The 25,573-nt window shown below is 39.9% G+C and overlaps 1 protein-coding gene across 1 annotated transcript in view; it reads right to left on the reverse strand.

Moving 5' to 3' along the window:
• LOC108495561 (chondroitin sulfate proteoglycan 4-like) overlaps window positions 1-22,433 on the reverse strand; it is a 39,797-nt gene extending 17,364 nt beyond the window's left edge. The window contains 9 exon segments of the mRNA XM_017811377.1: window positions 2,868-3,066; window positions 9,305-9,481; window positions 10,097-10,567; window positions 11,422-12,036; window positions 12,039-13,537; window positions 13,540-14,306; window positions 14,308-14,993; window positions 15,587-15,750; window positions 22,350-22,433. Coding sequence (XP_017666866.1) covers window positions 2,868-3,066; window positions 9,305-9,481; window positions 10,097-10,567; window positions 11,422-12,036; window positions 12,039-13,537; window positions 13,540-14,306; window positions 14,308-14,993; window positions 15,587-15,750; window positions 22,350-22,422 — 4,651 coding nt within the window. The 5' untranslated portion in view covers window positions 22,423-22,433.
• Between the last annotated feature and the right edge of the window lie 3,140 nt (window positions 22,434-25,573).

Consider the following 25,573-nt stretch of genomic DNA (forward strand, 5'->3'; position numbering starts at 1 on the left):
TAAATGCACATTTTTGCCTTTAATCTTAGGATCTTTACATACTTTGGCACAAGCAATAGCAAAATACCTCCAGGAGTCTGAGTGGATTCCTGTAAAAATACATCTCTCAGTACTGACTGACTGCTTCAAGCAGAGGCTTCCCAGACTGTTCAGTTAGGTAGAGAGATTGAAACATTAGCTGTTGTAAAGAGTTACCATGCTCTTCTATTTGCTTTGCTCAATTTAGCCACAAGGTACTGCTAAAACAATATAGATCCTGAAAGCCAGAGGGTGCTTGCATGTGAAGATCAGAACACCTTGCCTAACTACAGATTAACATATCAGAAGAATCAAATGTGGGTTCTGAGATTATAGTTAACAACATCCCTAAATTAACAACACCCCTGGCTCTTATATCCAGCCAGACAATGAAGCAGTTCTGGAAGATCATGTCATATAGTTTTTATTTTAACAGTTTTTATTCTCTGATGTTTTCTCCTGATATAAATGAAGAAGCTGCTTATTTAAAAAGGCATCAAGGAGTCTAGTATTTGCACTAGGTTGGAAAAAAAACCACCCGGCTTACATAGCCTCATTTGCTTTTTTGGCTAATGCAGGTCAACTGCTTGACTGACCCAGATGTTTTATCATCGGCAGTCAGGAACATAACTACATCTCGAACTTCTGCTTGGGTGGAGCATTTATTACTTTATCAATTACTTTATCAATTAATTTTCAAAGACACACCTGATCAGAAGCGATAAAAAGGACACCAAAAAGAGGGTTGTAAAAGTTGCACTGAAAAGACATTACAACCTCAGAACCAACAAGACTTCAATTCAGTACTGCCCTTAGAAAAATACTGGCAGGATTTGTGGGCAGACTCCATACTGAAAAAGCGGGAGGGAAGTACTCTAGAGTGAAGGAAGGGTGGAAAAGATAAGGAATTCTCATGCTGAAAGAGGAGTACAGAAGTACAGGAGTACTTCTGGTTCTACTTTTATGCTGGTGACAAAACAATCAGGGATTACGGAAGAAACAAAACATTCAAGGTGACAATATGAGAAAGACACGAGAGATTTGCAACTCACTTCACACAATTAGCAGCATAATGTAATGCATGAGGCTGAGTAAAGATGAAGGGAAAGTTTTAAGGTCTAACTTAGAAGCATAAAAGCGTAGTACTTTCTTTAGTACTCCAGTACAAAAGACATGGAAAAGAATGGAGAGTCACTGCCAGGTACAGATGTAAAAGATGTGTGGTGCCATGAGGAGTAGCCAGGGAATGAAAGAGCTGTCTCAGCCAAGCGGATGCTGCTCTTCCCCTTGGAAGGGCTACAGTGGGTAGAAGAGTAGATAGGGGTACTTCCCAAGAGGACCCAAAGAAGCTAGTGCACACTCTAAGACTGACGACAAGGGACAGAGAAAAGGGATAAAAATCTGAATGACAGCAGAACACAAGGAAAGGCCACAGGACAAGGCTGGGAGCAAGAAAATGAGAGTAACAAGTACATTTCTAGCAACAGTTCAAGATGAGAGAGCAAAGAAAATCACTGACAGAGAAAGGAAAAGAAGTAAAATATTCAGAGTCCTTTCTGAAGCACTGGAGGCCATGAGGCTGAGCAGATGGCAGAGATAGAGCAGCTGCAAGACCTGACATATGACCTGGGCAATTTTATGTTATAAAATTACTATACAAGCCACACTCCCACTCACTTGAAAACAAAATTTTCTGTTCTTTTCACTTTTATTAATCAAGATTCACTCCCTAAGACTACAGATTTGCATGTGCCCTTTCAGGAACACAGAAGGGAACTGATTTCCTCACACTGAGACTTCCACTGTCCTACCACCATAAGGGTTTTTATATTTCAAAGTCTCCCTCGGAACAATTTAAATAGCTTGGCTCACTTTTGTCATGCCCTTGACCTTTAATTTTCTGGGCAAATTATTTGAGCAGGATTCTTATAGGTCACCAGCAACTGCTTGTAAAGCAACTTCAGTAACATATACACACTCTGCCAGACAGTGCATCATAAGTCAGAGCACATCAACCTCATGAAGACACAACATAGATCTGGAGTAACTGCTGCAGCCAAGGGAGTACTGGAATTCCAGCCTGCCTTGGGGCTGGCAAGATAGCGCTGTACCTCTTCTATCTCCATCCTAAAAAAAATGGTTTATTCCTCCTGTAGAACAAGTTTCTTCTTTCAGCTGAGGTAACACGGTAATAGAGCTGGAGCAGGAAATAAGCACCATATAAAATCCCCACCTCTTCCTCTGCATGGAACCCTGTTGGGATGTGGCTTCCCAGCACTACCACTCAAGGATGCGTGAAGCTGCCCTGACTTCTTTTATTCCCCACACATTCTCTCAAATGCACAATAAACCCAATCTCTAACTCTGGCCACTGGCACAAAGAGTCAATGTTTAAAGCTCAATTCCTTCACAGCCTGAAAGGGATGTTGACATCACATCACAGCTTGATCATCCATCACCACCACATCATGGCAGGTGTCTGTGAGACTGCTGGTCCATGAATAGCTCTGCACTGTAGCAAGACAGAAAGGCTTCAGGAGATTTTCAATCACAATAGTCAAAACCCTGGATTTCATATCTCTGAAAGCTGCATGGCAACATTTCCTTACTGCAAAACTGCTTTCAGAAAGAAGGCTGCTATTAAATAAAGCACCAGTACGCAAAGGTTTCCCAGTAGGCACACATTTAAGTAGGCATCAGACCCTTCTCTGTTTAGTTTGTGAGATCATGTAAATAGTTTCTGAAATCTTTGTGACATTACAATGGCATCTGTAACGGATTAAAAACACAAGTATAGTGAATAGGAACAGTATTTTGGTAGCAGGCATGGTATTTGTGAAATCACATACCATTGTGTACAAATACCAGACGCCCTTCAGTTATATGAGCCTGGGTAAAACTAAGGATGCTCTTGTTTGGAGAAGACTTCAGAGCCAAGTGCCCATTGCTAGGTGGAGTAATGGAATACACCAATTCTGATGGTGAGGAATCCTTGTCTTCTGCACAGAGGTCATCAATAGTTATTTCTGTGATGGAACCCACCTAGACCTAGGAAAACAAAATAATAAAAATAAATAAAGAAAATGCATACAAAAGAAAATAGGGGGGGTGGGAAGGGGACAGGGATGGATGATACATAACTCAAAGAAAAAGAATGACTAGAATAAAGATTTGCTACACTAGTAGCTATGGCAAGTTTCCTTACTGTCCATCCAAATCTCTGATCACAGATCGGAACAGTTAATGTTGGCAAATGGTTTTCAAAATATGAGACCTTGGAACAGTACAAGCACATACATCCTGCACCAGTTAGAGTTTCAGTGAGCTGCAGCAGAAGTGCTCTATTTGTCAGGCACCATGCAAACCCTAACAAACATAACAAAAATTGTATTATGATAGCTGAGTCAAGGAGCTACTTTCCAACACACACACATGAATATTAGTGTCATGTACTTCACAGCAGGCAAGGCATTCAATATGCTCTACTTTCACCAGCAGAAAAGATAAAAGAAAAACAGCCTGGGGACAGCAAAAACTTTAATACAAATGGAACACTTGTTGTAGGTGCATTATTTCCTCCTAACAACATGCACTAAAGAGCCTTTTATAGTGCACCAAACAACCCACAGAGGTGCTCAGTTCAGTGGGAGATGAAAGAACCAACACCTCCAATAGCTGCTTAGCACCTAGTAAGGTCATGATTCCAGACAAAATAGCTAAATAGTTTTTAGAAAGATGGTATAAATACCATTACTTAATTCTAATAAATAATCTGTTGGTGCAAGTCCAGAGGAGGGCCACAAAGTTGATAAGGGGACTGGGGCACCTCCCCTGCGAAGACAGGCTGAGGAAGTTGGAGCTTTTCAGCCTGGAGAAGGTTGTGTGGAGACCTCATAGCACCTTCCAGTATCTGAAGAGGGCCTAAAAGGAAGCCAGAGAGGGACTCTTCAACAGGTACTGTAGTGATAGGACAAGGAGTAATGGATACAAACTGAGAGAGGGGAAAATTAGGTTAAATATTAGGAAGAAATTCTTTACTTGTCAGGGTGGGGAGATACTGGAACAGGTTGCCTGGGGAAGTTGTGGATGTCCCATCTCCGGAAGTGTTCAAGGCCAGGTTGGATAAAGCCTTGAGCAACCTGGGCTACTGGGGGGTGTCCCTGCCCATGATAGGGGGGTTGGGACTAGAAAAACCTTAAAGGCCCTTAACATTCTATGATGCAATGATGATTGTATGAATTGCTTCTTTGTTTTTTAGCTGAAGATATGGAGAAACTGCAAGATTCTCCTTTCAAGCAGAAAGGACTGCTTTCTGAGTTTCGTCTGTATCTTACTGGTTAATTCCTTGTTTGGAAAGAATAAGCAACAGCTCATTTTATTCTTCATCTCTGCTGTATTTATTTGGCATTACAGACAAAAGTGCTAATGAAGAAAAATACGTATTTATCTCAATATAAAATTAAATTCTTAAATATTCATTATGTCGATATCAATTATTTCCATGCAGAATTTATATCAGAGATACAATCTTAAAAGCCTAAGCCTTTAAATATCTCAGCTTGAGCTTCAAAATACACACTGCATCATCCCTTCCTGTCTTCCTAAGGTCTTAGTACACTTAATAAATATCTGGTAGTAACATCACACCAAATGCCTGAAGAATGACCTTTGACAAAGGTCATTTTACCTCTGCCAAAACCAAAAATCAGCAATCACAGATTTTTCCCTAAGTATTAATTTTACTTTTTAATAAAAAATATGGAAGAAAACCCTTTAAAGCCACTGGGATTTTTGCCACTATACTTCAATAGAGGAAAGATTTCAGTCTACATTGTGTCACAGACTATGTGCCATAGAAAAAGAGATACTAAAATGAAATTTTTTTTTTATAAGTAGGAAAAAAGTTTGAACAATAAGTTTATAACAGAAAATATCTTGCAACCAGCAAATAGCTATTTTCTCCCTTGAAATATATATTTCTCTGCAATGTAATTACTAATATCAAATTTTGATAAGGAATGACACCTATGAATACACAGGATGATAACTAATCCTAAAGGGTGACTTAGTGAGTGGCATCGAATATGCATATCAGTGTCACAGGTTTTGTATCAAGACCCTCATCTCACTAGGACTCATGTAGATTCATCATCATGGCTGGGCTTTGCGAACAAAGATTTAGGAAGGCTCTATCCACATTTGTTACAGGCATGCTGGTGGCTTATGAGGCCAATACAAGATAAACATAGATTATTCTACACAGAAAATAAAAGGTGACATAGAATATGCAAAAATATAAGAAATTACTATGGATGTTACTACAAATTACTTATTAAGTTTCAAATTTTTTCCTTACTAAAGGAAAAAAGAACTATAATTTCTAATTATAGAAAAAAGTGTTTTTTCTATAATGCCAGTATTTAATTCCATTTTTCTAGCACATTAACACACAATGCTTTTTAAGTACTAAACATGACCTGCAACATGATCCTTGAGGAATGAAAGGAGATCTAACAGCTGAAAAGAGCAGCAGGGAAGCACACATTGACAGTACAGCAAGAAATGTACAAGAATCTTATTTTCCATATCTGGGATCAAGATGTCCTTGAAGAACACCATAAGAACTGTATCTGAACTTCCAGGATGTAGCATTACACTAGTTTTGCATGTGCCTAACACATCCCACAGCCATGGTCCAAAAAAGGTTCATGACCTTGCCAATGGAAAATAATTCATTCTGCTCTACTTACAGCATTTGGCTCATCAGTATCTCCTTGCATGCCACATATCTTACCAGACACTCTATATTCATAGCCATTTTAACACTTTAGAGAGTGACTTAGAGAAAACAACAAATTAGGGGTTTTTTAAACCTAATTGTAGGAAAATATAGCCCTCTTGTGGCAAAAGGGGGTGATATGGTTTGAAGTTGGCTCCCTGCCAAGTCTCGAAACCTTACCAAAAGAAGTCCCCCCCCTCAAACTTCAAGGAGAAGAGGGAGAAAAAACAACCAAGAAAACCGAAACGAGAGAGAGACAGCTAAAGAAATATATAAAAATATATTTACACTTATGTTACAGTTATATACAATTGAAATATATGTACAATTTCACAAGGGAAAGGGAAGGGGGAAGGGAAAAGGAACAAAACCAAAACAAAATATATATATACATCCCAATCAGTAGCCCGAGATCTAGCAACTAAAAGAATTGGCAAAAAAACTATCTTACTACTCTCCTTGGGACAACAGAAAGTCGCTCAGGAACGATCGCGGCAACCTCCGTCTCCCAAGGTCGACAAGGCCTAACCAGGCCTCGCTCCCCAACACTCCAGACTCAACAGCAGGGAACCTGCACCTCCAAGCCGCCGGAAGGAAAGAGACCGAAGGCCTTTCCTCCTTTCTTCTTATAGCCCGGCTGATGTAAAAATCATAGGGAATACTGGGTAAATCTGGGCACTTCCTTGGCTACAAACTGGTCACCAAGGAAGGCCTAGACCAAACTACCACAGGAGGATACAGTCATTTCATAGTATTGCTAACTACAAATATCTTTAAACACATACATAAATGCAGCAAGTAATGCCAGGATGGTAATTTTCTTTAAAACATCCTATTTCCCTTATCCATTCCCAACACAGAAAAAAATGTCCATAGAAAGTGTGGAAACTTTAGGAAATTATACCTAAAATGCTGATAACATAAGTTTCTAAGTAAACATACCCCTCATGAATTAGTTCCAATGGAAAGGCTTTAAAAGAAATGCAAGGATTACCACCATACATTACAGAAGCTCTCAGGACTATGAAACTTTCTGTATCTCATATGTTATGTCATAAATTCTTAGTCAAGGAAAAGCAAACAAACAAATCAAAACAAATAAACAAAAGAAAGCCACTAAACCCCACTCAAAACCTTCACTTACTTTCACTTCCTAGAGAAAAAACAGAAACAACTCCCAAAATGTTTGGTTGTCTGTCACACAAACTCCATAGTGTTCATAATCTTCATGGTGTACACAAACTTGGTAACAACAGACAAGGTTGTTTGAAGAAAGGATGTTATAGATGCCTCTGAAGTGGGGGAGCTAGAGTTGGACTCATTCGGCATATGTGCACATGACCAACAGTTTCTGGCATTTGGCCAGAAGCCCATGACAAAGGCGAAAATTAACTTCCATATATCCACACCAACATCATAGCTGCTATATAATGCAGCTCTTCACAGAAGCTATTTCTTAACAGATGCCAACAATAGCACTGCTTTCTAACTCTTTATACTGTAACCTGCAAAATTTCTGAGGGGCTGAACTTCAGTCAACTCAAACGGTTCATCTGGACTTTAGTTTTCACAGTACTGGTTCCTCATTTTATACATTCCCAACCCCACAAAATATATGAAAGAGCTACTGCATTTTTAAAAGCAACAGTCTATTACTCAGCAGCCACCACTAGCAATACCCTTGAGGAGCACAAACTGCTTGGCTAGAACTTGGGGTCAGCCACTATCACCCTACACAGGAATGCCTATCTCATCTCAACCATTTTCTCCCACTTATTTGGGATGTGCAAGTTTGATTTGAGGAAGAATCATCTCAGTGTATTCCTCCCAGTATATAACCTGACTGACAGCTTTGTTTTAGACTGCACACGAATCCACCATATGTGTGCATATTGGTTAAAACCAAAGATTATTTCTCAACAGCATGTGCCTGACTAGCATAATCACAGGCACAAAGGCAGCATCCTTGTTCTGGGTAAGCAAACAGCCTCCCCAGTTATCATTGTTCTCGGGAAGCTTACACTTACAGATATTTTTAGAAAAATCCATAAGCTGCATTGCCATGCACTGTATAGCCTTCGTTTTATTAAGACTGAAGTTCAATGCCAGTAATGCACCAGAATGGAGACTGAAAAGTCTGACTGGACATATTGCCTTTTTCCCTGTGACTAAACATTACTGCATGCTGTGCTGATGTCTGCACAATACATGTAATTACTTCAACCAGGAAAGTTTTTACTCTGTATTACTCAACTGCTTGTAAAGGGAGTCTGCCCCTCTGCCCAGCAGTGTCTGCACAAGGCAGGGTGTCTTTGGTTGTGGGCAGATTATAACAGACTACCTGCTGCCATTGCGAAGTTGTGCAATACCACCACTGCTGATTAAAAATGTCTTTTCTCGTGTGAAAAGGCTAAATACATAACACAGCGTTATGATCATCTCAAAGTACCGTTTTAGCTTCTTTCAAACCTATTCCTAAGTATTTTGTTTCTCTTGCTGTCTCTCAGGTGGGTTTACTGTGACCACTGGTTCATTAGGTGATCCAAATTCCTTTCATTCTGCTTTTCTGAGTCACTTAATTTGTTTTTACTCATCAGATTTCAGATTGGAAATGGGGGCTTCATGGGCACAGTGCCTATAATAAATTGTTTCTGGTTACTGAGTGCCACCATAATGCAAAAAAATAACAATGCTATAGCTAAATAAATTAATTAATTAATCAATCTGAAAATGCACTGAAATTGAAGTAATAGTTGTTGTAGATTTTTTTTTCAAATATCAATAGATTAAAAACTCAGCTATTAAGAGCAAAATGTAGCATTAGTAAACAATTTTAACATTTTCTTCAGGATTTTTTTTGGGGGGAGGCCGAGTTAGAAAAAAGTTAACATGTTGTTTTTTTAGATTATAGTATCACACAGGAATAGCTTCAGTGCCTGCACCAATATTTTGATGACCTGTAACACCCCAGATTTGCATAGACTGCATTGTATTATTTGCAACTTTTAAAGAAGAGAACATTCCTGTTTTGTACAAGAAATACCCAACAGGCACAGGGTAGGAAGGCATTCTCATCATCACTACTCTTGGCACTTTTCTAAGTTACATGTTCATTAACAGCCCTCAAGATACCCTAGCAAACAACACTAAGACATAATAGTGATCCAGGTGTCAGCCATTCACTCCTACAAGCCCGTCAGTCCAAAACACTTCATGTAACTTTAAGATTAAAAGAACGCTCACTCAGCCTTCTAGATAAACTTTATATTAGAACAGCAGAAAATGTTCTCCATGATGACTAGAATCTTCCTAAACACAAATTAGCTATGTACTGCCTGTACTGCCTCCTTTCATTAGCATTAATTTCTCTAAATCCTAGGACTGCTATTTATTATATTGACTATCCCACCAGAGACAAATATAATACTCTGTTAATGAAGGTGCATCAAATGGTAAATCAAAAATAATAGAAATAATTTTAAGACTTCAAAATATTGACTAACATACCTGAAGAATTTTGTTAACTTTTATAACAGGAGCTTCATCATTTACTGCAGTAACAGTTACAAATACAGTTTGGGGCAAACTTTGTTTCCACAACTCCGTGTTATTTACTATCACAGTAAAACTGTCCATCAGTTCTTCACTGTCATCATGAACATAGTAGATTAATTCTTGTTCCACCTGAAAAATACAACAAGCTGAAAAACTAAGGAGGCTAGAAGAAAATATATCTCACATTGAAAAATACTCAAGTCTAGTCGTGCCCCTCTGTATTTATTGCATGAACATTTTATGATTTCTAAGACTTTATTTATGCTTATGTTAGTAAATGGTGACTTATGATACTATTTTGTTTCTTGGAGCTAAAAGACTGAAAATCAGTATATCATGCATATACTGGCTGCCTTGGAACAAAGACATGACCTAAAAAAATTACTTTTTTTCCACTTTCTTCCTTGTTCAATTTACACATCATATCCTCCAGTCTTTTCAAAATGTATCCACAGCCTTATGTCATCCTACATTTCCAGAGTATCTACAATGCTGCCTGAGAATGAGTGGCCCATCAATCCACTGCGCTTATCACAGAAGCACACAAGGAAGTGATGTGGTTCAATACAAGGTACTCTTCCTCCCCACTCCAAATGACCAGCTAGAAACTGCATAAAGATGCTGGGCTCAAGGCCAGAATAAAGCTCAAACTCATGCATCTCACCACCTCCCACAAAACCCCACAGCTTTCAGCAATACAAAGAATCCATCATGATTACAGTAAAGTGAATCTAAATGTGTTACCTGTTTTCTGGTAAATGTGGTTAACTTTATTCCAGGAACATGAGAGTTTTCAACATACCCATGTTTTGGTTGCTCAGTTAAAATGAATTCACAGCTGAGTCCTACAAAATGTCTACTAGAAATTTTTAGATAGTCTTCCACCAGGGCTTTCGAGCCCCCTTCAATTACTGTGAAGTTCTGTACTTCCAGTGGAATGATTCTGGGGATGATGTCTACAGAGATCTCTATTCCACTCACTGTTTGGACACCGTTGGTCACATCCAGAAAAAAATGGTCCTCTGGTTGGTTAGAAACTGTCTGCACATACTGGACTTTGCCCTCGTCGACATCTTGCTGTGTGAAGCTCAAAACTGGCCTTTGGTCAAAACTGAGATAACTTTCTTCCAAGGAAAATTTCTGAATGTATCCGTGTACTGGAAGCTTTCTTACTGTGAACACAATCTCAGATGGAGAACTGTTTTCATGAACAACCTTAAATTTAGGGAAATATCCCAAAATTGTTCAAATGGAAACAGGAGAAACACTATAATTCTCTTCTGAATTTTTCACTTTTAACCCTGGGACTGTCTACCTAACTAAAATGGCATTCCTTAATTGAGTTACACGGTTCCCAAAACAATACAATACTTTGAGCAGACACGTATTAAATATATGTGACCTAGGAGCCTTCTGTAACCACAAGTATGTTTTGTAATTTTGAAAAGGAATACACTGCAGAATTAAGTAATGGCCCCAGAGCTATAGATCCTGCCTGAAACAAGGATTTCAGCAGCACAGAAACGTGCTGTCAGAGCCCCCTCGTGGTGGTTATTGGAAGGCTACCCACAAACAACGGGCAGGAAAGAATTAACTAAGCAGAGACGGCCTCCGGTTTGTGATCTGATGTTTTTAAAATTTTGGATGTAGTCCTCGAACAGTTTTAACTGGGCTAGCTCCAAACTGAATGAACCAAAACCGTTTCTTCCTTGGCAGTTCCCACCAGCTCAACTAAGAACAGTACATGAAGTACCAACAATTGTTAGAAGTGAAACAAATATATACATGCAGCATCCCCAAATTCTAATTTTTTCAAGCACCAGTATATAACAAATGCAAAGATTATGGGCAGCCTTTTTTCTTTAACATAATCAGTTTTCCTTCCTATAAATGGAAGCTTGCTAGTGTCAGTATTTACACAATTAAGCATCCAGAATGCAGTCATATTAGTGGTAACCAAAAGGAGTCAAAGAAATGAAGACACAAACTAAAGACACTGCAATGGCTGAAAAAAACAGTGAGGAAAACTTGCAACAAGATTGGAAGAATAGATAGCACAGTTAACTTACTTGCAGTTTGCCTTTACTGATTTCAACTAGTTTTCCTTCTTCAACCAAGAGATTGTTTTTGTTTGCAACCCTTGGTGGCTGCTGCTGACTTTCCAAATATATGCGAACCTGCACTTCAGCATTTAGATGGACATCTCTAGCATAGACTGTAAAGTTGAATTTGTCAATAAGGTTGTTGCTGTCATCATGCCTGTAGGTTACATGCCCCTTTATCAGATCACGTTGAGTAAAGGAATCCATCAACAGATTATTTACATATATTCTTCCATATTTTGGGAAAGAGAGTATCTCATACGTAAGCTCATGATCATTTCTTATGTCTTGGTTTGTAGTAGCACTCAGGTTAGCTGTTGAAACAGTTTCCGCTTTCCCTTTTTGAACCAACAGTCCTGTATTATTTGCCAGCCTAACATAAGGATCAGTGGCATTAACTTCTAGAAGCAAAGAAGTATAGTGCTTGCCATCTGTCACAAAAAGAACAAAACACCCAAAATCTGCACCACAGTGTAGAAACAGGACTTGCTTTTGCTCCAGGTCGACTTGTTTGAATTGGTAGAGTCTATGCAAAGTATCATTTGTTAGCACCAAGTCCCCATTGGAAATACCACGTCTAGTACAGTATATAGCAACTGTCCATCATCAAAATCAGAATCAGGATCATGATAGCAAAGATCTGCCAAAGTCAATAATCACTGCCCATTTCTCACTATGTTAAATATCGTATCAATCACACGTATTGGTTTCTCATCATTCTTCAGCTGGACAGAAATGTTGAATCTAATTTCTACTGACAAAGGTTCTACTTCTGGATCAAAGTTTGCCCACTTTCCTGACTCTTTGCTGGAAGCTCTGACAAGAAATTCATCAAACACTGTCTCAGAATCGTCATGCACATACATGAGGCGGTTATTGGTTATATCTTTATTAGTGAAAGTTGTGAGATTGTCATTATTCTCAGAAGGGCCTGAAAAATCAATAAGTTTTAATTTCCCATGCTTAGGAAACTGTATAACTTTGTATTGGAAAGTTTTATTATTTACTGTTTGCACAAACAATTTTGTGCTCGTTATTAACTCTCCTTCACCTTCAGTAACATTAAGGCCATTGTTAGTCAAAATAATGTTTCCAAAATCTGATTTGATGTAGACTTCAAAGTCATACAAATTTGATTCCAGATACTTTGTAGAAATTAGGAATCTAAATGAATCATAGTTGTCTTCATGGTATCTGCTGATTAATTCATATGCCACTTTTTGATCAGTAATATCTTTTTGGCTAAAGATTGAATCTTTTTTCAAAGGCTGGTTATTAAGCAGTATCTGTCCATTTCTTGGTAGAGACAGCAATTTAAAATGAAGCTCATCTTCAGGTATTTCTAGATCTGCAATAACAGCAAAAAGATTATCAGAATTCAAGTACTTCTTTTTTGACTTTTCAATTTCTAGAGGACTGTGTTTCAGTAAAGTGTACCTTAACCATTTCACTTTGATTGGAAATGTGTGCTCTTCACTGATTCTGTTTCCTACACTAACTTTGAATTTAAATTGGTCGGTAACATTTTCCAGCTGAATTTCTTTAGAAGTGCTACACTATCTCACACAGCTGCGCTAAAGAGAGTGTTGAGAGAAACAATTGACTTGCTTCCATTCCTCCCTTGAATGCTGCCTTTGGACTTGACCAAACTGAGGTGGCTCTGTGATTTCGTACTGTATTTCCAGTTCCTGGAGGACAACATTTGTTTCAACTGCCAGATGCCTAGGTGCTATAAGAGTTGTAATACCTTGGAGTAGATTTATTCCTGAGTTGTTGACAACTCTGTAATCCAAAGGAACTACCGTGACACGTAACACAACAGTGTTGCTCACCTTCTCACCGTCACTTGCCCTGAGAACAAGCCTTGAGTTCTTGACACCTGTGTGGACAAAGAAAACAGTACCTTCTCTTAAGTCCTCATTAGAAAAAGTAGTAATGGCTTTTCCAGGATGCTTTGAGTTTTCTAAAAATCCTGCATCTGCATTCAGATTTCCAAGGACTGAAAGACTGAGACCCCGAGAATCTGTATCCTTATCTAGAACTTTTATCAGGTCTCTAGTCAAACGTTTCTTTGAGTTCTCTAGAGAAGCAGCAAGTTTCCCTCAGGAAGCGCGATCTCAGGTGCATCATTTACTGGAATGACAGTAACGCTAAACACATGCTGCTCATTTTCTTGAAAATATGGAGGCATGATCTTCTCGCTGCTGGTAGAAATGGAGAAATTAAAATAATCGTAAGTGTCCTCAGAGCCATCATGGAAATAAAGAATCTTCCCTTGCCACACATCTTGTATAGTAAATGTATTTACCTCCTGCACTGGTCCAATATTCAGTTTCAAGTCTCCATGAGAAGGTGGTTCCTTTATTTCAAAAAGAATTTGTGACTGATGAATTCCTAATTTCTCAAAGTCTAAGCTGACCTTAATATGCTTAGATTCGAGTGAAGCTTGTCCACCCTCTGGCACAATCAAGTTACTTAGAATTAAAAGGTGGCTCTTGTCTTCCTTGCCCAGAGAGACAGAGCTTTCATGAGAAATGGCAAATACTGGGGCTGTTTTCACAGGAGGGTTCTTTACAGCCATCTTTAAAGAAAGATTCGTATTAAAAGCACTCTGCATTTCACATCCAGCTGAAATGTCCTTAGTTACCAGAACATTCTTCAGCGATTTCTTTTCTGAATTGGCTTTCAGGTTTCTTAAGCAACCTTTGAAGGATCCTCCTCTGGCATACTTCCCAGACACTGAGATTAGCTCTAATTTAACCACTTCTGATCGTATGCTGTCTTCTACACCACCTACAAAGAGGGATCCCTTCAGAATTGGCAGCTTACTATGGGGAGGCAATGATTTTTTCAGTTTCTTCATCCAATGTCAGCTGCAAATATTCTGCAGTAAATTTCAGCTTGATGTAGTGCCAATGACTATCATTGACCGATCTACGAGAAGAAAGATGGGTTCTATGTCTATGTTTTCCAACATAAGCTTTAATTAAACCACCTTCCATTTCCATTGCAATGAAATCTCCCAATTGCCCAGGGTGGTAAAGCAGCAAGCCACGTGCAGCTGAGGTTTGCAATGTACACTCGAAACTTCCCTCATCGTCCACATTCCATGATGGGAAAGAAACATAGGACATGGAACTGAAGAAACTGATCGGTTCTTCTTCACCCACAAAGAATTCATCACTACATCCCACCAAAACTTCATGGATGATTTTGAAGCCAGGAGAAGGTCTCAGAGGAATCAGAATGTCTCTGTGGTTGAACAACACTTCATCAATACATCCTCGGAAACTGGGAAGTGCTCCAACAAGGTAGGGAACATCAAGTTTACTAGTACCACCTATGTAGAATCCATAATCAATGTTTAATTCATAGAGAATTCCAGGTATTTTTGCACTAGTTCTATCATGTTTATCAATTACCAATGTGACATTATCATGTTCATGATGTAGTTCAACCAGGTGCCAAGCTAAATCATTCAGCTGAGATCTTTGCTGAGAATGCAGAACTCTTTCCCCCACACCAAAGTTAATTCTCAACTGCAAGAGATAGAATTTTAACTATCAAAATACAAAGTGGTATTTTTCGCAGTCATATATCAATATATGGTTAACACATTAATTTTCACACATTTTCATACTAAACACATAATTTACAAAATATAATTGAAAAAATAAAATCCCACTAAAATTCTGTGTAGGTTTACTTGCCATGACAAATATGACCTGAATAACTCCAGAAGCAGGAACGGACTTCTCTGCAGTTCTGCAAGGAACAACAATCCTGAGAACCCAACTGACAATGATCTTTCAAGACCTTACCTTGCAGAAAAACAATTACTTGGATCCAAACATTTTTTATGATGCTAACATCATCAAATCTGAAATTCTGCCTTTACTGAATGTCATGCTTTGAACACAATGACCTTGATTTTAAAATCTAGATATCTCAAAGCCTATAGAGATATAATTGTAAGAAATAAATACCATATTTTGAAATTATCAATTATATTTTGTGATTTTTCCATTTCTTTAAACAGAAACTTTGAGACTTGTTATAGACAACAGCTTAAAGAAAAACACTGAGCAATACAGGCTACACATACCTTTTTAGGTACAGTTATAAAGCATACCTGTACAAATCCTGAGTGTAGCTCCATTAAACAATAATCTGTCTTCAAAGCTGCAAGAAAAAGTAGTCCCTGTGCCTTGCTTGTTCGAAACTGCAACTGTAAAGATGTCTGAGAGGATACCTCTGCCGTGTTCAGCTCTACAAAGCTATCACCATAAAACGATACTGAAAGAAATAAAGGAAAATAAACAGGAAATTTAATCGCACACAAAAACCCTCTCTTTTTCTTATCTACAGCTAAATGTATGTAAAAAAAATTATATTACTCTCTATAAACTTAAATATGCACAATTTAAAATAAATCTCAGATACCAAATTCACCAGTCCACACAACAAAATAAGAGCCCCATGGCCATACCAGGACAAAGCGTGAATACAGCCCAGTATTCAATCTCCAACAGTGATGACTGAGAACTGCAGAAGCAGTGCAATTATATTGAATAATTTCTTTCAAATATTCTTTTCTGCCTTGACTGTAACATCAGTAAGCTTTCTCATTTGACTACTCACTGCCTTTACCATCCCCATTACTACTATACTGAACAACACAAATCCTAAGACCAAAGCCTCTAAAACTCTGCTAGTAACTTCCCTCTGACATATGAAAAAATGAAATCAATCATTTACCCCTCCTCCTACTTAATCCATTACTTAAGATACAAAGCCCTGTACTCCTATTCAATGGCTGTTCAAAAGCCTCTGATGGTAAACTTTATCAAAAGCCTTCTGAGAATCTAAATCTTAGATGACTTGCACACCCAGGTCAAGAAAGCTGCAACAGGTTTGTAAAGCAGAACCTATCTTTAAAGAAATTGTACAGACTCCTCCCAAGTTGATCCTACTCACTTGTGCATCTTCTATCCTTTGTTACAGTATCTATAAATTTGACAGGTATGGATGTCAGGCTTACAGACCCCTGGTCATTCTTGTTTTAAATACTGGAATAAAATCTGCCACCATCCATGCTCCAGGTACCCAGGGAGTTAAAAGCATGAGATCAGACATCACTCTTAGCAAGCAAGTTATTTCACCCTCAAGTTTTTTTAGGTCAACCCCTCTCTTTCCCTGCCTCCACCCCAAAAAAGAAATTTCAGTTTGGGAATCCTCCCACTTAGCAGCAAACACCATTTAATTTAGCTTCCCTGCAGTAGCCATGCCCTTTCTGAGTGCTTCTTTTATACAGATAACTTAATCAACTGGCTGCACAGACCCTCAGCAGGGTTTTTATTCTTGATGTACTTAAGAAGGATTTAGTAAAAGCTTTGACTCCTTCAAGCTGATCCTTGACCTTTTTTATTTTTTCCCCCAGATGTGTCTATTTTCAAATTACATCTGCTAGGGTTTATGATGCTTCAGCTGTGTTAGGACACAACTCTGCAAGGACACCACCAGCTAAATATTTATTTTGCAGCTTTTAACTTCATTCTGAAATAACTTCCTCATTTTAACATAGTTCTTCCGAAAGTCAAGCCTAACTGCAAAGGACTTTTGAGGTTTAATTGTTCCAGTCTCTACATTAGCTGTCCCCGTGCTGAATCTAAAACACTCTGATGACTCTTACAAAGTGTGGCTTTAACTCAGACTCTGTACTGGATTCTGCACAGACTACCAAATCAAAGATCTCATTAAGCAGCTGCTTCATGAAATAATCATTAACAGTATCTAAAACTTTGCTGTAAGATATATAAAAATTCTAGGTAGCTTTCCCAAGAACAACATTCAGTAAACCCCACAGCCAAAAACTATGTAATAGCAAGTTATATAAAGTACCCAGAGAAACACAGGAAAAATCCTCAGATTTATCCTCAGAAAGACACATATTTCTTCCAAAGGAGGAGTCACCACTGTGCTAAGAAAAACTGGTTCCAATTGGAATCAAAAGGAATTCTTCCTCACCAGTGTACTTCTAGCTCAAAAAAAGCTTTCATCAAATAGCTCTAATACACTTTACAAGTCTTACATAAAATTCATAGACTGCAAGAACCTATGCCATTTGTTGTACACAGAAATGTTATTCTGTAGAGTCAATAAAGACAGACCTCCTCTTTAAAGCAAGTATTGGAATAACAGAACTATAGACAAATCTCCAGTATAAGAAACGACTAATAAGTCAGGAAACAGGTTAAATATTTATTTTTTATTTTGTGCTAAATTCATATTTTGGCAGTGCCTGGGACTGTCACTGTACTATTTAATGTACAGATGGACTATAGGAGATTGTCCCTACCCTACAGAACTGTAGATCCAGTGTCACAGGTAAGGAGAGGAGCCCCTTGATTTCCTCCTCAGTAAATGATGCACAGAGATACTGACTTCCTGTTCTGGTTTCAGCTGGGATAGAGTTTATTTTCTTCCTAGTAGCCAGCATAGTGCTGTTTTGGATTTAGTAGGACAATAATGTTGGTGACATAACCCTAAGTTAAGGACATTCCAGTGTCCCATGCTCTGCCAGCAAGCAGGTGCACAAGAGGCTGAGGGAACCATGGCCAGGAGAGCTGACCTGAACTGGCCAAAGGAATATTCCATACCACAGACCAACATGCCCAGTATATAAACTTGGGGACAGGTGGGCATCAGTCAGCAGATGGTGAGCAACTGTACTGTGCATCACTTGTTGATTTGCAGTTTTACTTCTCTCTTTTTGTTGTCTCCTTTTTCAATACTATTATTACATTTTACTTTGTTTCAATTATTAAACTGTTCTTACCTAAACCCACAGGTTTTACTTCTTTTTTCTTGATTATCCTTCCTGTCCCACCATGGGGTGAGGGACTGAGCAAGTGGCTGCGTTGGTACTTAGTTACCAGCTGGGGTTAAACCATGACACTTCCTGAAGATCACAGGTAGCACAACCCGCTGTCTGAAATAACCTGTCCTAATCAAAAGAAGACTCCATTTTCGTCAGCATCATAGTAACATCAGAACATCAATATAACGTTATGGGTACAAAGAGGTTTCACCTTGAGAAGACAGACCACTCTCCTCACCCTACTGAGCCTCCAAGAAGCAGTTACATTCATTCACGTTCATCCTTGCACCCCCACAGAACTGGCAAGTAAGAGATTCTATTAAAATTTATCAGTCAAGTTCCTCAGAAATGAACAAATTAAATCAAAATCTTTCACAGATGTCAATATCCTGAAAGTTTCATTATGATCACTATAACACGGCCCCCAAATTTAGTTAATTTCTGAATGAACAGTAATGATTGCTGATGGAAATTGAAAATTACTTTTAAATACACTACCTTTTCAACAGACTTGAGTATGTGCGGAAAAAAAATTGGATTTTTTGGGAGGCAACTGAGCAGAAAGATAAATTTATCTATGAATTATTAAGCACAACTTGGAATAACTAGAATGAAGCTGCAAAGTCAATATTTTGCAGTGCACCACTGGGAAAAAGTTTGATATTTATACTATATATAAATTCCCAAAAAGGAAAAAAGAAACATAAGTTAAAGCTTTTGCTTTCCATAAAACTCTTCAGAGTCAGAATCCATCACTGCAGGTGGGGCAGGTAGGCATTGATCCAACACTAAACAAGATCTTGGGCCAAGACCACCCACAGTGCCTTGGCATAATTTCTGCTTCTGTACCCACCAAACGAAGAAGCATGTTATTACAGTATAGGAATCAAGTTCCTCTAGAACAGACACTTTTAGAATGCTTTTTGGCTGAAACCATGTTATGACTGACCTCAAATTTAATCTGGTGCTTTTGAAACAGGGACATTTTGTCGTGGACCATCTGACATTAATCACATCATTACAGAAAGTATGTGNTGGACCATCTGACATTAATCACATCATTACAGAAAGTATGTGCAGTTCAACCAGCAATACCAGCCTTTAAGGTCCCTTGCTGCTGGAATAGGTGAATTCAGCATGTCATATAGGGAAAGATTCCTCTGCAGCGCCTGGGCAGATAGCTTATTCTGTAACACCTCTGGGCCTCAAATAGAAAAGACAAGTGAAAGCAGCTGAGAATGACAGCCAGATCTATGTCAGTTATTAATGTCCTGTTATGGACACAGAAATAGATACACAAAGGCTCAAGAAAATAGAGGCATAATCACTCGGGATGCAAATTTAAAAATTTGTTTAAACTCAGTTACTAATTTTTGGTACCCATCCCTCTCCCTTCTCCCTTACAGCCAACCCTCAACGCTAGGGCTATAAATTCTTCCTGATATTTCCATCACAACAGGTAACATTTATACGGGAAGTGTAAGTTTTGAAAATTGTGTTTCAAATAATATCACTGAAGATTCTCAACCAGCTCTGTCCACAACATCTTTCTTTGAAGCAACCACAAGAAATCAGGCAGGCATAGTGAAAGCCTTCATAGTCACAGAGCAAAAGGTTCTTCATTCATCACTTAGTGGTGGAATTTGGTTGACATCTTATCTTTTTGTTCAGCTTTCATTCTCTAGTGCTAAAAACATCAAATTCAACCAACAGCTACACCTTGAATAATGTTTCTCTTCTTTCTGTACTCAAAGCACAAAGAAATATAAGCCTCATCACTCCTCCATCGCTGAAACTAAAAACTGTACAAATGTATCTACAAGAAACCAAGCTCAGAGTCACTACACAGCTAACATGAGCCATTCACATGGATAACTCTGTCCCCCTTCTTGGGGCAGCTTCTGTCCCTCCATTCTCAAAACAGTTTTTTTTCATACCTTGTATTTCTTCTGTACTAACAAGTCTTTTATGGTGCTTCAATAAGAGGTGGAGGGGTTGTACAATCTAGAGATGAAGGCACGTTTCCAAACAGTAAAAATACATTCAGCTATATAGAAGTATAGCTTGAATCCTCATTTAAGAGTCCTCATGCACTAAATGCTAGGCAAACAAAGAAATAGCTTGAGTCCCAATAGCTTCTGCCATAACTAAGATAAAACATGCAGGTCTCAACAGATGAAGATGCAAGTCTGATCTTTATTTCCCTAAACCACAGGATAAACAGCTTGCAACCTTCAACATAAATAAAATAGGAAGACTGTCCCTTGGGATAAGATTTGAGTGATGGAAACAAGTGTTCAGAGCCTATAAATACCAAATAGAAAGCTGTTGTGATATTAATAACTTTAAAAGACTTGTTTGCTATGACTGTACAGCACAAGTGGAGACATTAAAAAGAGAGAAAACATTAGTGAGAGAGCATCAAATTCCGGGTACTCTATGTAACAAGCTTTTTTTAAAAAAGGCAGAATGATTAAAGGATACATTTGCAATTACTGCATGGACTCACATCCTGCACTATAAACATGCCTAGAGCTTTCCCATAGAACCAAACCATTTCTCTAGCTCCTTCCCACTAAAACAGCTTTGCACTCAGGTCCAAGGTTTCAACCACTGCACCACATGAACAGTTGTCAGTCCTCTCCAAGGAGAATTCCCTAGTGTACAGACACTTCTACAAAAGTTTGTAGCTTTAAAATGTCTCAGTTCTGTGCTGAGTAACTTAGCTGGAATCTTCAATCAGAACTGACCCAAAATGATTCTTTTCACATGCTGCAAGTATCTGTTACAAAATGTTGTGACTTGTACATTTATTTCCCTGTCTAGCTGTATTTCTTGCTTTCATCTTGAATCTGTCAGTAACACGTTTGAAATCATTGAAATCCAATTAGGCTCTCATTAATTTCTGAAGAACTAAAAACTATTTTTTTAAAGTTACAATTAAATATTAGTTTGTTTCTAACTAGTCTTCTCATCTAGTGAAACAGACACCACATAATCACAGATCAGACACTCAATATTTCTAAAGAAAGAGTTATGGCAATTGGTTCATCTGACATGGAATTGCAAAGAGCATGAAAGACCAACTGTTTGATGATCCATTATTTTAAAAAGATATTTAAATAATAAACTCTACTAACAGTCTTTGATGCTCAAATTATAATTTACTTCAAGTTGTATCTCAAGAAGAAATACAATTCCCAGCTAACGTTTTTGGCTGTTCCAATGATTTTTGTGACTGCCCAGGCCCTGCACCGTAAGATGCCTCACCAGCAGTGAGGTGACTGGCATGTCTTGGCACATCTGAAAAGCCAAGCATAAAACAGCTTAACTTGTACGCTAAAAAGCAGATACCTGCAGTTATCGGCTGACACTTAACATCTAGACTACTGGTTCACACCCATGCCAGAGCAGGGGAAGGAATCACAGGGAATGTTCTTGCACGTACCATAGGATCCTTGAGACATATTACAGGGAAGGCATCACACGGAATGTTGTTGGACGTGCCTCAGCACTTTCCTCATGACATACTACAGTTATGACTGGGGTCGGGGGGCGGGATGGGGGAAGTTTTCATCCACGTGGCTTGGGTTCTCCTTGTTTTTATTAGAAAGTCTAGCTATGTCAAGTCACAGCATCTCCACAGCGGGAGGAGCCCGCACCGGCGCGGGCTGACAACGAGCGGCCAGGCTCGGCCTTCGCTTCAAGGCACAGGGACATCACGCTGTCACAAAATGCCCCCTGTCTCACGGTCGGCAGAGCCCTGGCATCCCGCCCTCGGCCGAGCGGCTGCCGGCCCGGGCACCGGGCCGGGGCAGCGGCCAGTCCCCGCTCGGGCTGCTACTTCCGCGGGAGCACCGGCGACAAGTGGCTCCAGTGCTCCGAAGAGCCCTAGGGCCGCCCGGCCTGGCCCGCCCGGGATGCCGCTCCCCCCGCACCGGAGCTGCGGCCGGTCGGCGCCGGGCCGCCCCTTCTCCCCGGCCGCAGGTGCCTTCCGGCCCCGCCGCGGCCCTACCTGCGAGAGCCGCCCGGCGGGCAGGCACTACTGCCACCACCGCCACCAGCAGCGCGGCGGGCGCGCCGTCCATGCCGGAGCCGCTGCCCGCTGCCCGGCTCCCAGCCCTGCGGAGCGGCGGAGTGTCGCCGCCCCGGCCCCGCGCTCCCCGCCCGCTCTCCCGGAACGGCCTCCTCCCTCCTTCCCTCCGTCCTTCTTTCTCTCCTTCCCCTCCTTCCCGCCCCCCTCACAGCGCAGCTCCTGCGCCGACCCGCCCCCAGCTCCAGGAACACCAGCCTGGCATGGGACACAGGGCAGCTCCTTCCTGCAGCTCCGGCTACCCCCACCACGGACGGGCTTGGCCCTCCTCAAGGCTGTGGTTGAATCTGTGCTTCGGAAGGGACCTGCCTGGATGTGGTGTACAGCTGTTGCCAGTCGTTCAGCCACTTCAGTCTCCCTCCGTTGCCTCCCTGTCGCAGGGGGAGGCTGCTCTGAGCTATCCCCAAACCTTCCCCTCTTCTAGCTGCAGCCCCCTCCCTCGAAGTGTTTGCATACCGTCCGTAAAGAAACACATCACGTTGCTTTAGGGAAGAATCATGTAACAGGAAGTACAACCAATGGGATCAGAAACTGAGATGAGTACAGAATCACAGAATCAATTAGGTTGGAAAAGACCTCTGAGACCATTCAGTCCACACTATGACCAAAACCACTGTGTCAACTAGATCGTGGCATTAAGTGCTGTGTCCAGTCTCTCCTTGAACACCTCCAGCCAATTCCAATATCTAGTCACCCTTTCTGTGAACAAATTCTTTATAATGTCCAACCTGAACCTCCCTTGCTGCAGCTTAAGACTGTCCTCTCATCCTGTCACTAGTTGCCTGGAGGAAGAGACCAACTCCTACCCAGCTACAACCTCTTTTCAGGTAGTTGCAGAGAATGATAAGGTCACATTATAACCAGGACAAGACCTAAATTAGAAAAAATTATGTATTTCACACCTCATCACTGGTGTCCTGTTCTTGAAAACACAGTTTCAGTTCAAAAAATGTTTTATAGAGCACACTTGAGCCACTCATGTATAAGCCTTTACTGTACTTAATTCAAATATGCAGATATGCCTTGAGTTACATAAGTCATCCGTTCCAGGAACAGCCTTGCAGTCATGAAATTTTCTCTGATGTTATCAGCTGGCAGGGTGCACTGCAATGTGTCTCAACAGGTCCATTATTTTTTTAACTTGTTACTCCCTTACACATAGGACCGGAATTTGTCACCTGAAATTTGACACTAAGTAAGCAGAGTAAAACTGAGACAATATTCCAAAACTGCAGAAAGGAGAAAAAAGGTTATGGCATGAATCTTTTCTCTGTGTCAGCTGTCTGATTCTTTTCTTCCTTTGAGGTTTACAGTCACCATTTAGTCTAGATGTTCCCTAGAAATTTTTGGCAAGCTTTGCTGTCTATGTTTTTAGAATAATGTATGTGGCAGGAGAGGGGATCTGTGCCCAGAGGGAAATCGTGGGGAGTGATCTTCCCCCAGATATCACTTAAAGGCTTTACTAAAGATTTCCAAGACAGCGGCCTAGTAAAATTCATTCTCTTCACACGGGCACTCAAAGAAGATTTGTGAAAATCGGGAGGAGGAGTTGTAAAAAGTGCCGACGCCTGAAAGACATGAATCCAAGATGTGAACGAGAAGGGTAAAAAGAGAACTTAACATGGGATAACAATTTATAACATGACAGAGACTGGAAAAGCAGATCTCCACATGTGCATCAGCAAAAGTCTGTGCTGCAGTAGGGAAGCCTGGGGAAAAATTTTACCTTGGCATCATTCATGAATTACATGTGTCTGACTTAACATATCCCTGCCCTGGACAAAGAATTTTTCTGGGATTGTCCTTGGATTATACTTCAGAAGGAACAGCATCATTTGCACTGTAGGCTTTGAGAAGTAGTAGTCAAAACCATATTAGGAAAAAATACTGCAGCAATGTGCTTGAATGAGAGGCAGAAGGTAGGTAAATGGGACTATCCCAACCATACCAGGTGTTTTGGGGTTAAATGCAGAAACAGCGGGACAGGGAGTGCAAGAGCCCTGGTATCACATTCGCTCCTGATGAGGCCACATGCAGCACGCTGTGCAAGCCAGGGGCACTTCTGTGCTGCACCAGGTCACCACTTGGAGGTCTGAGTTAGAGAAGGGAAGAGAAATGAATAACGTGATTGGAGGTATCACACTGGATGCTGAGCTACCAAACCTTTGTAGAAAAGAATAATCCATATTTTTTCGAATACCTTGTGATTCATGGTATAGGACAAAACTTGGGAATATGATGCAGTTATTTTAGGGTACGTGAAACATAAAATCTATTCCACATTGTAGCTACACCAATGCAGTGACAAAAACATAATCAGTCTCTAATGAATAACATAGCAGTCACTAAACTAATATTTTTGTTAAACATAGTAATATTTTTTCTTTTTTAGCATGCTCATTTCAAAATTACCTCTTGTCCAAAGAAAGGCAATCTGCTCTGACACAGGAGAAGGAATGGACACAGCTGGGATTGTTCAGCCCAGAGAAGAGGAGCTTCAGGGAAGTCTTACCAATGTCTATGAACAGGTGAAGGGAGTATGTGAAGGAGAGGGAGCAAGACTTCTCAGAGGTATCCAGTGAAAGGTCAAGCATAATTAAGCACAAACTGAAATGTAGGAAATGGCATTTAAAAACAAAAAATATTCCTCACACTGGAGATCAAGAACTAAAAGAGGTTGCTGAGATAGGCTATGAGGTCCTCATCCTTATTCATATTCAAAAATTGAGAGAGCACAGCCCTGAACAACCAGCTGTAGGTGCCTCTGCTTTGAACCGAGAGGTGAGACAGTCTCCAGAGGTGCCTTCCCACCTCAGCTGTTCTGTGATGCCATAATTCAGAAATCTTCGTGGTAATTTAGAACAAAATTAAGAGACTTCTGAAAACAGAAAAGTCACATCTTGAGAAAGGCCTAAATAGCTATAGCTTTGAGTCACGTTTTCTTAAGTCATTCAGGATTTTCCAACCCTGAGTCCTGCTTGCTTTCAGCAGGACTTAGGTTTCTTAAGAAGTGTAGATTTTATTTTATTTTATTTTTTATTTTATTTTTTTAGTTTTTGCAGTTTCCAGATTTCTGTGGTTTGACTTTTTAAATTTTTTTTTCCTGTTTGACTTTTATTACCTAAGGATTTATTATGTCTTGAAAG

The sequence above is a fragment of the Lepidothrix coronata genome, unplaced genomic scaffold, assembly GCF_001604755.1.
Source record: "Lepidothrix coronata isolate B3197 unplaced genomic scaffold, Lepidothrix_coronata-1.0 Scaffold31, whole genome shotgun sequence".
In the NCBI taxonomy this organism is placed as follows: domain Eukaryota; kingdom Metazoa; phylum Chordata; class Aves; order Passeriformes; family Pipridae; genus Lepidothrix; species Lepidothrix coronata.